Raw genomic sequence first — 16,250 nt, forward strand, 5'->3', positions numbered from 1 at the left:
AAAACAACCACAAAGAGACACAAAACAACCACAAAGGCACACAAAACAACTACAAAGAGACACAAAACGTCCACAAAGAGACACAAAACAACCACAAAGAGACATAAAACAACCACAAAGAGACATAAAACCACCACAAAGACACAAAATAACCAAAAAAGACACAAAACAACCATAAAAACACACAAAACCACCATAAAGAGACACAAAACCACTATGAAGAGACACAAACCGACAACAAAAACAGACAAAACAACCACAAAGAGACAAAACAACCACAAAGAGACACAAAACAACCACAAAGGCACACAAAACAACTACAAAGAGACACAAAACGTCCACAAAGAGACACAAAGGAACAAAAAAAAAAATCACAAAACAACCACAAAGAGACACAAAACCTCCACTAACCTGCTGACTCCCTCCTGGATTAATCAGACTGAAGGTGTGTCTGACGCCAGATCTCTCTAAACACTACGTTACCCATGAGCACCGGCTGCAGAACGTACGAATCAGAGCTGCAGCTTCACCTGGAGCTTTCAGGAACAGAACACGACGGTGCAGCTGCAGAATTCATCCAAACCTGGAGTTAATGGAGCTCTGTGATTGGATGGGAGCGGCTGAAATGCACCATGGGAGTTGTAGTTCCTGTAATCAAGCTAATTACTGCAGATGTTACTAAACACAGGCAGCTGGTCGCTTGGTGTCACACTTAAGTCATTGTGTGTCACATTTTATTGATTTTATATCACATATTAGTTCTTTTTCGAGACATTTTGGTCATTTTGTTTAAAATTTTTCATGTTACATTTTGGTTGTTTTAGATCTTTTTGTGGTTGGTTTGTGTTATTTGTTTCGTGTTGCATCGCATGTAAGTGGTCACCTTTTGGTGTATAATGTCTCGTTATGGTCATTTTACATCACATTTTAGTAATTTTGTGGAACATTTTCTTCATTTTGTGTCACAATTTGGTTACTTTATGTCACATTTCGGTTGTTTTATAAATTTTTGTGGTTGTTTTGTCTAATTTTTTTGTCATTTTGCATCACATGTAAGTTCTTTTGTGTCATCTTTTGGTGTATTATGTCCTTATATGGTTATTTTACATCATATTTTGTAATTTTTTGGAACATTTTCTTACTTTTGTGGCACATTTTGGGAGTTCTGTGTCATATTTTAGTCATTTGTATCAGATTTTGGTTGTTTTATGTCACATTTTGGTCATTTTGTGTCACATTTTGGGAGTTTCACATCTTTTTGAGGTTATATTGTCTCATTTTTTTATTGTTTTGCATCACGAGTCGTTTTGTGTCACCTTGTGGTGTTTTATCTCCTTTTACGGTAATTTTACATCGTGCTTTAGCAATTTAGCATCACTTTTAGTCATTGAGTGTCACATTTTAGTGATTTTGTGCAATTTTTTGTTGTGTCCTATTTTGGTGCTTTTCTTTTTGTGGTTGTTTTGTGTTATTTGTTTAATTTTGCATCCCACCTTTTAGTTGTTGGGCACATTTTTTTGGCCGTTGTAATATGTCTGTTTTTCCACGTGGAATCTGTGACATTAAGCTAAAGAACGTCCTCACCTGTCCAGGCTGAGCGAGGTTCGGGGGATTCCCGTATGAAACAGAGGCCTCAGGTCTTTGATCAGAGCATCTCCTGCTGCCTTCTGGTTCCACCTCTGGCCCAAACGGGAGATTTTACTGTCCGATCTGAAACACACACAAGACGTGAGAAACTCAAAAACCTGTCGACAGGTGTCACAGGTCTTTATTTAAAAAATTAACAAAATTCCACCAGCAACAGCCAGAAACTGGAAAACAGAAAAAAATTGCAGATTTTCAAAAAAACATTTACAGGATGAGGAGATAAAATGACCACAAAGAGACACAAAAAAAGCAAAAATGCCACAATAAAGTAAATGTGGCATGGATCAACAACAGTGAACAGACGAGCAGAGCAGAGTCAGAGTTTTTACAGGTTGTGAACATGCAATCAATCTTCAAGAAGACACAAAACAACACAGAAAAACGCAAAAACAAGACACTAAGTGACAAAAACAAGATGTAAAATGATCCAAATAAGACAAAACAAAAAATTAGACAATGTACTTAAAATTTGTACAAAGTTATCCTAAAGTTGTCCATAATGACGAAAATGTGTCCAAAACAACTTAAAAACTCATCTACAATGGCTCAGACTTTGTTCAAATGATAAGACCTTTAATAAAATAAAGCCAGCATGGCTCAGAAACAGTGAACAGATGAGCAGGTTGATGGAGATCCATTCAGCATGGTGAAACATCTTTCTACTGATGAGTAGAATAGAGAGGGAAAGACTGGAAACATGGAGACAGAAAAACATCTACAGGATGAGGAGACATTAGTTCAGAGTTTAACATCTGAGGAAACATGTTGGATATGATGGTTCAGGTTTATTATTAACAAAAAAAGGGGGCAGTAGTGGTGCAACGGTTAAGTTTCTGGACTATTGATCAGAAAGTCAGAGGTTCAAACCCTGATGCAGCCACTGTCAGGCCCTTGAGCAAGGCTCTTAACCCTTCCTGCTCCTGGGGCGCTGTACTATGGCTGACCCTGCGCTCTGACCCCGAGTGGGACAAGCAAAAAAACTGCAAATTTAACCTTGTGGGACTCATAAAGGATATTTAAAAAAAAAAATCAATGTATGTAAAACTCTTGTAAAAAAAGGGACCAAAATGTGGAGCAAAAGCACCACAAAAAGATGCAAAACAATGAAAACTTGACACAAAATTTGATATAAAATGACTACAAAACAACATAAAACAACCAAATTTGACACAAAATGACTAAAATGTGAGGGGAAATGACCAAAACAAGGCACAAAACAATCAAAATATAATACAAAAAGATATAAAACCACATTTGATGCGAAATGACCATAACAGGATGTGAAACAACCAATGTTGACACAGAATCACCAAAATCTGACACAAAAAGACCAAAGCGTGACACTAACTTACCAAAATGTACCAAAATACCACAAAAAGACATAAAACAGCCACAAATAGATGCAGAATGACCAAACTGTGACACAAAATGATTAAAATGTGATGCAAAGTAACTACATCAAGACAAAAACAACTAAAATTAAAAATTTGACACAAAATGACCACAAAAAGACGTAAAACAACCAAATTTAACACAGAACTACCAAAATCTGAGACAAAACAACCAAACAGTGACACAAAATTACTAAAATGTGATGCATAATTACCACAGAAAACATAAAACAACCAAAACGTGATGCAAAATGACCACAAAAGGACGTAAAACCACAAAAAAGTGACACAGATGATTAAAATGGGATGCAAAATGACCATGAAGATGTAAAACAACCATGAAAAGGTGTGAAACAGCAAATTTGATACAGAACTACCAAATTTGACACAGAACAACGAAACTGTACTGGAAAATGACCACAAAAAAAGGTAAAACAACTAAAATGTGACACAAACTACCCCAAAAAGATATAAAACAACCAAATCTGACACAGAACAAAATGGCTAAAATGTGATGCAAAATAACTGACACAAGACGCAAAACCACAAAAAAGTGACACAAAACCAATCTAATCAATTATGTGAACATTTACAAAGGAATAGCTTGTTTGAAGAGTTTCAGTCAGGCTTCAGAGTGCATCATAGCACAGAAACAGCTCTGGTGAAAGTTACTAATGACCTTCTCATAGCGTCAGATAATGGACTGGTCTCTATACTTATTTTGTTGGACCTTAGTGCAGCATTCGATACAATCGACCACAAACTTTTATTACAGTGACTAGATCATTGTATTGGCATTAAAGGGACAGCACTGGACTGGTTTAAATCCTACTTATCAGACAGGTTCCAGTTTGTGCATGTCAACAATGACTCTTCTGAGCATACTAGGGTTAATCATGGAGTTCCTCAGGGTTCTGTCTTAGGACCAATACTGTTCACATCATACATGCTTCCCTTAGGCAATATTATTAGTAAGCACTGTATTAATTTCCGTTGTTATGCTGATGACACTCAATTGTATTTATCTATGAAGCTAGATGAAACTAATCAGCTAGCTAGACTGCAAGATTGTCTTAAGGACATAAAGACCTGGATGATCTATAATTTCCTACTACTAAATTCAGACAATACTGAAGTCATTGTATTTGGCCCCAAACATCTTAGAGAATTGCTTTCAAAGCATATAGTTACTCTGGATGGCATTACATTGGCCTCCAGTACTACTGTGAGGAACCTCGGTGTTATCTTTGACCAGGACATGTCCTTTAACTCACACATAAAACAAATCTGTAGGACTTCCTTTTTCCAAATGAGAAATATTGTGAAAATCAGGAACATCCTGTCTCAGAGTGATGCAGAAAAACTAGTCCATGCATTTGTTACTTCTAGGCTTGACTACTGTAATTCCTTATTATCAGGTTGTCCCAATAGCTCTCTGAAACATCTACAGCTGATCCAAAATGCTGCAGCCAGAGTACTGACGGGAGTTAGCAAGAGAGATCATATTTCTCCTCTACTGGTTTCTCTTCATTGGCTTCCTGTTAAATCTAGAATAGAATTCAAAATCCTTCTTCTGACATATAAAGCTCTTAACAACCAATCTCCATCATATCTTAAAGACCTGATAGTACCATATTATCCTAGCAGAACTCTTCGCTCTCAGACTGCAGGCTTACTTGTTGTTCCTAGAATCTCTAAAAGTAGAATGGGAGGCAGAGCCTTCAGTTATCAGCTCCTCTCCTGTGGAACCAGCTCCCAGTTTGTGTTCGGGAGGCGGACACCCTCTCTATTTTTAAGACCAGGCTTAAAACCTTCCTTTTCGACAAAGCTTATAGTTAGGGCTGACTGGGGGACCCTGACGGGGTATGCTTGTGTTTTCATTTGCACAACTGACTTCCCCTCTTGATGTCCCTTTAGTCTGCCCCTAGTTATGCTGCTATAGGCCTAGGCTGCTGGGGAACCTCTCTGGATGCACTGAGCCCTTCTCTAACTACCTATGTATTTACTATATATACCATTATTGCACTACACTCAGTTTCTTTCTGTCCTTTCTCCGAGTGTCCCTGGTCCCAGAGCTGGATGCTTCAGATGTGTGGTTGTTCTCCCACCTCCAGCTGTCCATTTCCACCAATCTACTCTGCATTGCCCTTACTATACTTGATTTGCTCATCTACATATTTTTGAATTTACCACCAGCTATATATGTAGTATATTTAATGTCAGAGCTGTACACCATAGCAGTAAACTATAATTAGTTTCCATGTTAGTTGTACTTTGCATGTATCATCTGTCTTATCATGCATGTATTATACTGTGTGTTTTATGGTCCTTGTGTCCCCCCACCTCTCTATCTCTACCCCTCTACCTCTTCCCCTCTACCTCTATCCCTCCATCTCTATCCCTCTACCTCTTCCCCTCTACCTCTTCCCCTCTACCTCCATCCCTCTATCTCTACCTCTATCCCTCCATCTCTATCCCTCTATCTCTACCTCTCTACCTCTTCTGTCCCTCTCAACCCGCCCGGCCAGCAGGCAGATGGTTCCCCCCACATTAGAGCCGGGTTCTGCTCGAGGTTTTTTCCCTGTTAAAAGGGTGTTTTCCTTGCCACTGTCACCTTTTGGCTTGCTCTGGGGTTCAGGCATATGGGTTCTGTAAAGCGTCTCGAGACAATTTGACTGTAATTGGCGCTATATAAATAAAATTGAATTGAATTGAATTGAAAAACGACCACAATAAAACATTGTGCGAGCCACATTTTTGATTTTTAAATCTTTGTAAAATAAATGCAGGTTTTTTTCGCCTTCATCATTGTGGTTCTGCAGAGCTACAGGACTTTAGACTGAAAAATGAAACAACGGCGAGTTAAAACGAACCAACTGCGAGTTAAAACGAACCAAAAGTTAGTTAAAACAAACCAACCGTGAGTTAAAAGGAACCAAAGGTGAGTTAAAACTAACCAACTGTGAGTTAAAAGGAACCAACAGTGAGTTAAAATGAACCAAAGGTGAGTTAAAGCGAACCGTCAGTTAAAATGGATTAAAATGAACCAACGGCGAGTTAAAAGGAACCAGCGGTAAGTTTAAAGGAACCAACGGCAAGTTAAAAGGAACCAACGGTGAGTTAAAATGGGTTAAAATGAACCAACAGCAAGGTAAAATAAACCAATGGCAAATTAAAAGGAACCAACGGCGAGTTAAAATAAACCAACAGCGAGTTAAAAGAAACCAACGGCGAGTTAAAATAAACCAATAGCGAGTTAAAAGGAACCAACGGCGAGTTAAAACGAACCAACAGCGAATTAAAATGAACCAAAGGTTAGTTAAAATAAACCAACGGCGAATTAAAAGGAACCAACGGTGAGTTAAAATAAACCAACAGCGAGTTAAAAGGAACCAACGGTGAGTTAAAAGGAACCAACGGCAAGTTAAAATAAACACCGGCAAGTTAAAAGGAACCAACGGTGAGTTAAAATGGGTTAAAATGAACCAACAGCAAGTTAAAAAAAACCAACGGCAAGTTAAAACGAACCAACAGCGAATTAAAATGAACCAACAGTGAGTTAAAATAAACCAACGGCAAATTAAAAGGAACCAACGGTGACTTAAAATAAACCAACGGCAAATTAAAAGGAACCAACGGCAAGTTAAAATGGACCAACGGTGAGTTAAAACGAACCAATGACGAGTTAAAAGGAACCAACGGCGAGTTAAAATGAATTAAAATGAACCAACGGCGAGTTAAAATGGACCAATGGTGTGTTAAAACGGACCAACAGCGAGTTGAAAGAAACCAACAGCAAGTTAAAAGGAACCAACGGTGAGTTAAAATGAGCAGAAAACTCAACTGTTCTGGTTCATCTGAAGAAACGATCCTTCCAGAGGAATCGGGACTGAACAAGAAGAAGCTGAGGAAGTTCCATCTACGTTAAAGCAACAGATCTGATGTAAAACTGTCACCTGATGACGCTTCTTCACCTTTAAAATGTTCTTCTAAACCAGCCCTGGAGAAAGACCAGCAGCAGCGTCCAGCTCGGATCAGAACTGAGCCAAAAGTTCCTGATCAGCAGCAAATCCGTGCCAGCCTGCAGGGCTCCTCCATCGGGTTAAATCTCTCCGACTGCAGCCTCCTTCCCACCTCCGGCTCTCCGCAGCTCTGGATCATCTCCAGGGGAGGGAGAGGCTGCGGCTGTCCCCAGCGGCGGTGCTCGATCCTGGGCTAACGTTCTCCGTCTGCTCCCTGCTGGAGCTCCGATCAGGATGGAGACACCTGTTCACCGGCGACGCATCGGCACGCAAACACACACCAGAAACACACGCACACACACTGAACACACGCACACTGAACACACACACCGACTGAACACACACACACACACCAGCTACACGCACAAGTGAACAGACACACACTAGAGGCTGGAGAGGCAGAGCTGTGGTGAATAACGAGTGTTTGAGTGAAGTGAGAGTCTCTGATCACTGATGGAGGAGGGGCTGCAGAACAACGGGGGAGTGATGGGGAGTGATGGGAGGCGAGGGTGTGACGAGGTGAGAGACGCCGACAAATCCAATTTACCAACACTCTCTGAGTCTGCAGCGAAAATTAATTAAAAAAAGGCAATAAAATGAATAAAAAAGGCAGAATGTTCCAGGAATATTATTATTATACACACAACTGATCAAGATTTTCAAACCAGCTGAAAAATTACAAGAAATTGCATTTTGCACTGTTGGATATTAAGAAGGTTCTAAGAAGAGCTTCAAAATGTAAAAAGAAGAAACAGGAGCAAGAGAAGATAAACTGAGGGAGAAATTTATAGAAAACAATAATTAAAGTGAAACAGGTTCATCAGCTGATCTAAAGTTTAAGACCAGAGCTAAAAAAAAAACTGAAAAATCTCAAAACAGAAATAAAAGTGTGGATTTCCTCGTCATCCAGTAACGTTGGAAACCATCAGAAACATCAAGGTTCCATTCTTTCTCTTCAGAGAATAAAACTTTGTTCCACCTTTCGGTGTCCCATGTTTGGTGCTTCTTGCAAAGTCCAAACGTTGAAAGAGACGTGGACACTGAAGGAGGCGTGGACGTTGAAGGAGACGTGAATGTTGAAGGAGACGTGAACGTTGAAGGAGACGTGAATGTTGAAGGAGACATGGACGTTGAGGGAGACGTGGTTGTTATGTGGATGTTGATGGAGACGTGGACGTCAATGAAGGAGACGTGGACGTTGAAGGAGATGTGGACCTGATTAAGTCCTTCCCTCCAGATGCCGTCTGATGGTTCCTGGACTTCAGTCAGGACCAGTAAGGGTCTTATTCTGGGTCCAGGATCGTCTTATCTTGATGTTCATCCAATCAGATCCTCCGGCTCATTGCTGGTGAGATGTTTCTGGGTCTACTGCTTGACTTTTTGGGACTATAACCCTCAGGATGTTTTAAGAAATGCAGAATGACCGTCTGACTGCGTCCACCTCAGCAGTGATGAAGACCTCAACCATCCACCACCTTCAGAGACAGAAAGCTTTCTGCCATCAGGAAGTCATGGCTGTGAAAACCTGACAGGAAGTGACATGGAATCCAGATGTTTGTGCAGGTTTTGGCTTCTAAAGGCGGTGGTCTTAAACTATGATCAGCTGGTGATCAGCCTGTTTCACTCTAACTGTCCTTTATAATAAATGACTATCCTATACTTTATTACATTGAAGATCAGCTGTTATTAAAATCAGATTTAAACTACAGAATTCTGATTCTGGTGGTTTGATGAGCTCCAGAGAAAAGTCTTAAAAGATGAATTAATCTGGTTTAAACTGGATTAATTCATTAATAAATTAATCCATTCATTAATGAATGAATGAATGAATGAATGAATGGATTAATGAATGAATGAATAAACCAGAATTTAGTTCAGATTGAATCATTTAAAGATCAACAGAAGAAGCTGCTTCATTTTATCACCTTTAATTTATTACAAACTAATAAAGCCTACAAATAGAGAAACAGGAAACCAGAGAGAGAGAGAGAGTGTGTGTGTGTGTGTGTGTGTATTTGTGTGTGTGTATCTGTAGTTATGTATCTGTGTGTATCTGTAGTTGTGTATCTGTGTGTATCGGTGTGTTATCAGCAGCTTCCAGCAGCTTCATTGTGTTTTTGTTCACATTCAGCTCAGTAATAAAGACGACGTGGAAATAATGAGAGACCTCCAGCTACACAACATCTACACAACTACACAACATCTACACAGCTACACAACATCTATACAACTACAGATCTACACAACTATACAACATCTACACAACTACACAACATCTACACAACATCTACAACATCTACACAACATGTACTCATCCATTAGACTGATTCCAGGTCACTTCAGCTCCACTTTAACTGCTTGTTCTGAGGTTTAACTGATCTCAGAACAGTGATAAAACTTCACCTGCAGAGGTTTAATGTGAGAAACGATCAGAAAGACGGTGCAGAAAATTAAAAACTACATGGAACCAAAAGAAACACACAACAGTGTCCAAAAAGACAAAATGTGTCCAAAAGACTCAAAATTTGTCTAAAAGGATTCAAAACTTGTCCAAAAAAACCTGAAAAATGTTTCGACTAAAAAAAATGTCCAAAATAACTCCAAATTTGTCCAAAAAGATTCAAAAATGACCCAAAAGCACTCCAATTTTTTTCAAAATGAATTCAAATTTATCCAAATGCACAAAATTTGGCCAAAAAGACTCACAATTTCTCCAAAAATACTCACAATTTGTCCAAAAATGCTCAAAATTTGTCTAAAAAGACTCACAATTTGTCCAAAATGACTCAAAATTTGTCCAAAAAGATTCAAAATCTTTCCTAAAGGACTCAAAATTGGTTAAAAAAAAAAAAACTCAAAATTTGTCCAAAAATATTCAAAATTGGTCCAAAATGGCACCAAATTTGTCAAGAAATAGTTTATACTTTTTATTTTTTGTGTGGATTTAAATCTGCTTAAAAATATTTTATTTTGCTGTTTTTTTTAATAAAAAGATATGAATATTGATGTCTAAAAAATGGAATATAATAAAGTAAATTACAGATAATATCTAGTAAAATTATGTTAATATATTAATGTTAAATTTAAAAATATTAATTATATAAATTAATATTTTTATGGCAGACAGTTTTAAGGTTCCAAATATTTGTTTTTTAAAACCTGAACCTGCACAAAAACGGAATTGATCAGACAAAATATTGATGCAATAATTACAGATAATCAATAAATAATCAAAGATCAGGTGTGAATTTTTTCATTAAAATCATTAAACCATTTCATAAAAGTGTTTAATTTTTCCTCCTCTGAATAAAGAGTTGTTCTCCTCCTAACATCTGGACGTTCTGCTTCAAACATCCAACAAAGAAAAGCTGCTTCCTGCTGATTGGCTGCAGCTGCCTCTGTTGCCATGGCGCCCATTGAAGAGCAACAGGTGAGGAAGAGGAGGAGGAGGCAGGATGAAGCTCTGCGGGCATTTAGAGAGCCGAGAGGAGCGGGTCGATCACGCGTGTCGACTTCAACACGGGATCAAGTTTTATGTGTTTCATGTGAACATGTTGAACATCCGTGACGTGAAACAGTTTAATGTGTTGGTTTTAATCTACACATGATTTAATACAATGGTTTATAATCTACTGAAGATTCTTTTATTATCATTATTATTATTTATATTATTTTTGTGGTCATTTTGCATGTCTTTTGTACCAAATTTGAGGGGTTTTTTTGTCACAGTTTCACCTGTTGGTAGTTTTGGTCCTTTTCAAGGTAAATTTGACTGTTTTTGTGGTGATTTTGGGTGTTTTTGCTGGCATGTATGAACCTTTCAGGATAGTTTTGGGTTTTTATGGGGTAATTTTGCCATTTTTTTCTGCTGAATTTGAGTTCGTGTCGCAATTTCACCTACATAGAGGTAATGTTGCTACTTTTGGTGGTGAATTTGGCCATTTTGTGGTGATTTTCCATGTTTTTGCTGGCATATTTTAAACTTTCAGGGTAATTTTGGGTGTTTATGGGTTAATTCTGTGCCGAATTTGAGTTCTTCTTGCAATTTCAGCTGTTTTGTGGTAATTCTGGTACTTTTTGTGGTGATTTTGGGTGCTTTTCCTGGCATATTTGAACCTTTCAGGATAGTTTTGGCTCTTTTTAGGATGATTTTGTGTCTTTTTGTGGTAATTTTGGCCATTTTTGTGGTTATTTTGCATGTTTTTTTTGTGCCAAATTTCAGTTATTTGTCACAGTTTTACCTGTTTCATGGTAATCTTGGTCCTTTTCGTGGTAAATTTGGCTGTTTTTGTGGTGATTTTCCATGTTTTTGCTGGCATATATGAACCTTTCAGGATAATTTTGGGTCTTTATGGGGTAATTTTCCATGTTTTTTGTGCCGAATTTGAGTTCTTGTTGCAATTTCAGCTGTTTTGTGGAAGTTTGGGCTGTTTTGTGGTGATTTTGGGTGTTTTTGTGGTAATTTTGACCATTTTTGTGGTGATTTTTCAGTTTTTTCAGTTATTTTAGTTGCAGTTTTCCCCAGAACTCCTCCTAAACATCATGTGTCTATCTGCTGGACTGATGAAGTTCTGAGGCTCAGAAATGATGGAAAAAGTCCATTAAAAAGTGATAAATCTGGACCCACATCTATGGACTTCAAGGTCTTGGAATGCTCTAAGTGACACTAAACTTAAAGACTGGAAGCAGGAAAGGAGAACGTCCCCCGGAGAAAGTTCTAGAGTAGACCTACCGACAACTGGAGAAAGTTCTAGAATTTTTGTCAAGAGGTAGGTCTAATTTAGAACTTTCTCCAGGGGATGTTCTCCTCTATGGACTTCAAGGACCTGGAACTCTGGAAATATTCCCAGTATGAAGGTAGAACTCTGGTCATTGATGAATTTACTGGGGATGAAGAACCAGATGTTCTACTAAGGATGACATACTTACATCTTACAAACAGACTGGTTTCATGTTTCCTGTCAACAGGTCTCCAGTTTTTCTTATTTTTTTTTGGCTAAAACTGAGGAACTAAAACCCTGAAATGTGTCCAGATTTGAGCTCTCAGATGTTCTCCTGCTGGAACAAACAGACAAAGTCGTCCTCTGGTTGGTGCTCACTGTTCCAGCTCGTTATGTCTCTCAGCAGTGACTCAGGAGCTCGTAACGACTCGTCACAACACGACGAGTCACGACTCTGCAGAGAGGATGGGGTTTATGGAGAAGTTTTCCTCTGAGAGCCAGGAAATGACTTCATCCATCAGAGACACTGCTTTCATTCCTGCTGGTTTACTGCATGCAGAGATCATCAAAAAAAAATCAACCTGATCATCTAATTTCTACCACAGGTCCTGCTCTGATTTACCTTCATTCTATGTTATGTGAACGTTTTGGTGTTCTAATGTTTAATAAATTATATTTATGTGTATTAAAACAACAAAACTACCCCTAAATATGGTTTAATAATATTATATTACACATAACTAGGCTTCAAACTGCAGAAAAATATCATCAATAGTTGGTTTAAATGAAGCTTCACTGTATAAACTGTTACTGGTGATATAAACAACGCCCTGATACACGTTCTAACAGGTTCGAACTGGTTCAAACTGGTTCTAATGGGTTCTACCTGGTTCTAATATGGTCTAACAAGTTCTAACTGGATCTAACAGGATCTAACAGGTTCCAACTGACTCTAACAGGTTGTAACAGGTTCTAACCGAGTCTAATAGGTTACAATAGGCTTTAATAGGTCAGAACCTGTTAGTGTCTAACAGGTTCTAACTGGTTCGAACAGGTTCTAACTGGTGCTATCTGGTTCAAACAGGTTCTAACTGGTTCAAACAGGTTCTAACCGAGTCTAATAGATTATAATAGGTTTTAAAAGTTTAGAACATGTTAGTATCTAATGGGTTCTAACAGGTTCTAACGGGTTCTAACAGGTTCTAATATTTTCTAACCAGGTCTAATAGGTTATAATAGGTTCTAAGAGGTTAGAGTATGTTTGCATCTAATATGTTCTAACAGGGTCTAACATGTTCTAATAAAGTCTGACAGGTTCTAACATGTTCTAATACGTTCTAACTAATCTAATAGGTTATAATAGGTTCTAAAAGGTTAGAACATGTTAGTATCTAATATGTTCTAACAGGTTCTAATGTGTTCTAATGTGGTCTAAGAGGTTCTATAGGTTGCAACAACTTCTAATGGGTTCTACCTGGTTCTAATATGGTCTAACAAGTTCTAACTGGCTCTAACAGGATCTAACAGGTTCCAACTGACTCTAACAGGTTGTAACAGGTTCTAACCGAGTCTAATAGGTTACAATAGGCTTTAAAAGGTCAGAACCTGTTAGTGTCTAACAGGTTCTAACTGGTTCAAACAGGTTCTAACTGGTTCGAACAGGTTCTAACCAAGTCTAATAGGTTATAATAGGGCCTAAAACGTTAGAACATGTTAATATCTAATGGGTTCTAACAGGTTCTAACTGGTTCTAACAGGTTCTAATATGTTCTAACCAAGTCTAATAGGTTATAATAGGTTCCAAAAGGTTAGAGCATGTTTGGATCTAATATGTTCTAACAGGTTCTAACCGAGTCTAATAGATTATAATAGGTTTTAAAAGTTTAGAACATGTTAGCATCTAATGGGTTCTAACAGGTTCTAACGGGTTCTAACAGGTTCTAATATTTTCTAACCAGGTCTAATAGGTTATAATAGGTTCTAAGAGGTTAGAGCATGTTTGCATCTAATATGTTCTAACAGGGTCTAACATGTTCTAATAAAGTCTGACAGGTTCTAACATGTTCTAATACATTCTAACTGATCTAATAGGTTATAATAGGTTCTAAAAGGTTAGAACATGTTAGTATCTAATATGTTCTAACAGGTTCTAATGTGTTCTAATGTGGTCTAAGAGGTTCTATAGGTTGCAACAAGTTCTAATGGGTTCTAGTGTTCTAACGTGTTCTTTTGCAAAACGGATTAAATTTTTTAAAGAAAGTCTTAATTTTGGAGATCACGAAAACACTGGTATCTACAGGCAGTTAACAGGATGCTCTGAAATGCACGACACCTTCAAAGTAAAAGCTAAAAGATGTTTCAAGGAAGTGATCCAGGTTCATTAAACATGTTGGCTTTTCAAAATAAACGTAGTATTAAAAATTATATCTGATGTATAATAATAAGAGGACTCATTAACCTTCATTAGAACTCAGAATGTCTTCAGGAACCTTCATTAGAACTCAGAACGTCTTCAGAAACCTTCATTAGAACTCGGAATATCTTCGGGAACCTTCATTACAACTCAGAACGTCTTCAGGAACCATCATTAGAACTTAGAACGTCTTCCAGAACCTTCATTAGAACTCAGAACGTCTTCAGGAACCTTCATTAGAACTCAGAACATCTTCAGGAACCTTCATCAGAGCTCAGAATATCTTCAGGAACCTTCATTAGAACTCCGAACATCTTTGGAAACTGGAAACCTTCATTAGAACTCCGAACATCTTTGGAAACCTTCATTAGAACTCGGAACATCTTCAGGAACCTTCATTAGAACTCAGAACGTCTTCAGTAACCTTCATTAGAACTCAGAACGTCTTCAGGAACCTTTATTAGAAGTCAGAACATCTTCAGGAACCTTCATCAGAGCTCAGAATATCTTCAGGAACCCTCATTAGAACTCAGAACGTCTTCAGGAACCTTCATTAGAATGTCTTCAGGAACCTTCTAATTTAGTTTGATTTTAAAGTAAAACTCAGCAGATCAAGTTGAACCGTTCTTAATAAAAGTGTGTCTGATGAACCCTTCAGTCCTGAAGCTGTCTGAGGAAGATGAAGGGGAAGAGCTGCTGAGTGAAGCTCCTAGAGAGGAAGAGTGGGAGGAAGCAGAGATCCTTTAATGAAGCGATGACTCACCAGCTCCAGTTACTACGAGGATGTTCTAACAAAGAGGGAACGTTTCATTCAGGTGGTCGGCTTTATTTTTAACTTGTTTTGTTCTTTATAATCTGTCACATTTATACTCACTTTACACTAAAAAATTAACCTTTTTTACTGCAACACAGTTTTGCTGTTTAGTTAAATTACAGACAAAAGATCTTAAAAATCACAGAAATAAAATGAGCTTACAGGCTAACTGTACAGCTGCTCTTCTATAAAATGACACATCCTTTACGTTTAATCAGGAAAAAATAACATCTTACATATATTTGATAGAAAAATCTGAGTATTAGGAATTACTATAACTTACATGACTGTGAAGGAATCATCAGATTTTCCAAGGGCCCTTGAACTAATCTTATGTAAAGATCAAACTGCTTTTTACACGTGATTAGTTCAAGGACCATTGGAAAATCTGAGGATTCCTTCTGTTTTTACGGTTTCTGACTGATAAATGGTGTCAAAACAAGATTTCCAACCATCTGGTGGTTTTAGGGTCAAAAATGTTGATAATTTTGGTTTTCTCTTATTTTGAGGGGTGATTTTGGATCATTCAGTGGAAATTTTGTGTCTTTTTGTTATTTTTTTGCAAGCTTTTTGTGCCAAATTTGAATTTTTGTCCCAATTTCAGCTGTTTTGTGGTAGTTTTGATTCTTTTTGTGGAAAATTTAGGGTGTTTTTCCTGGCATATTTGAATCTTTCAAGGTAGTTTGGGCTCTTTTTCGGGTGATTTTGTGTCTTTTTGTGGTAATTTTGGTCGTTTTGTGGTTATTTTGTATGTTTTTTGTGTCAAATTTGAGTTATTGTCGCATTTTACTTGTTTTGTGGTAGTTTTAAATTTGGCATTTTTTGAGGTGATTTTGCATGTCCTTGCTGACATATATGAACATTTCAGGGTAATTCTGGCTCTTCTGGGGGTAATTTTGGCCATTTTTGTGGTGATTTTCTAGCTTTTTGAGTCATTTTAGTTGCAAATTTTACCAGAACTCAGATATGGTTTTCCTCCTAAATGTCATGTGTCTATCTGCTGGACTAATGAAGTTCTGAGGCTCAGAAATGATGAAAAAAGTCCATTAAAAGTGATCAATCTGAACCCACCTCTATGAACTTCAAGGACCTGGAATGTTCTAAGTGAGACTAGACTTAAAGACTGGAAGCAAGAAAGGAGAACGTCCCCTGGAGAAAGTTCTCAAGTAGACCTACCGACAACTGGAGAAAGTTCTAGAGTAGACCTAAGGAGACGTTCTCCTCTATGGACTTCAAGGACCT

At 37.8% G+C, this 16,250-nt stretch overlaps 1 protein-coding gene across 3 annotated transcripts in view; it reads right to left on the reverse strand.

Annotated features, from left to right (window-relative positions):
- The window catches only part of ankfn1 (ankyrin repeat and fibronectin type III domain containing 1), a 109,000-nt gene that overhangs the window by 47,541 nt on the left and 45,209 nt on the right, over positions 1-16,250 (reverse strand). For 2 of the 3 annotated variants that reach the window (XM_055004693.1, XM_055004692.1), the window contains exon 7: positions 1,585-1,710. In XM_055004693.1, coding sequence (XP_054860668.1) covers positions 1,585-1,710 — 126 coding nt within the window. Of the gene's footprint in view, positions 1-1,584; positions 1,711-6,882; positions 8,790-16,250 lie in introns of those variants that run through there. The other variant, XM_055004694.1, reaches the window with a different exon arrangement.

Source organism: Amphiprion ocellaris, chromosome 18 (genome assembly GCF_022539595.1).
Source record: "Amphiprion ocellaris isolate individual 3 ecotype Okinawa chromosome 18, ASM2253959v1, whole genome shotgun sequence".
Classification (NCBI taxonomy): domain Eukaryota; kingdom Metazoa; phylum Chordata; class Actinopteri; family Pomacentridae; genus Amphiprion; species Amphiprion ocellaris.